The sequence below is a fragment of the Eimeria mitis genome, genomic scaffold (genome assembly GCF_000499745.2).
Source record: "Eimeria mitis Houghton genomic scaffold, Emh_scaff3074, whole genome shotgun sequence".
Taxonomy (NCBI): Eukaryota; Apicomplexa; class Conoidasida; order Eucoccidiorida; family Eimeriidae; genus Eimeria; species Eimeria mitis.
Genome location: NW_013571421.1, coordinates 1,466 through 1,761, shown reverse-complemented (window position 1 = coordinate 1,761; position 296 = coordinate 1,466). Strand labels below are relative to the sequence as shown.

At 34.8% G+C, this 296-nt stretch overlaps 1 protein-coding gene across 1 annotated transcript in view; it reads right to left on the bottom strand.

Moving 5' to 3' along the window:
* Nucleotides 1-296, bottom strand: part of EMH_0062010 (uncharacterized protein) — a gene marked incomplete at both ends in the record, with an annotated part of 4,668 nt that overhangs the window by 3,725 nt on the left and 647 nt on the right. Inside the window, 2 exons of the mRNA XM_013497988.1 lie at nt 3-121; nt 276-296. Of these exons, the coding sequence (XP_013353442.1) occupies nt 3-121; nt 276-296 (140 nt within the window). The remainder of the gene's footprint in view (nt 1-2; nt 122-275) is intronic.

The window sequence follows — 296 nt, the reverse complement described above, 5'->3', positions numbered from 1 at the left end:
GCTGCTGCTGCTGCTGCTGCTGCTGCTGCTGCTGCTGCTGCTGCTGCTGCTGCTGCTGCTGCCTGCTGCTTCTATCTTTTTTAATAAAACTAAAATAAATGTCGTCTTCTCTATTACACCCCTGAACAACCAAACAACACAATTTAGTTTTTTTTATTTTTTTTATTTATTTTTATTTATTTTTATTTTTTTATTTTTTTTATTTTTTTTTGTTTTTTTAGTTTTTTTTTATTTGGAGATATAGATTGATTGCGCTCTACTGCTGCTGCTGCTACTGCTACTGCTGCTGCTGCTAC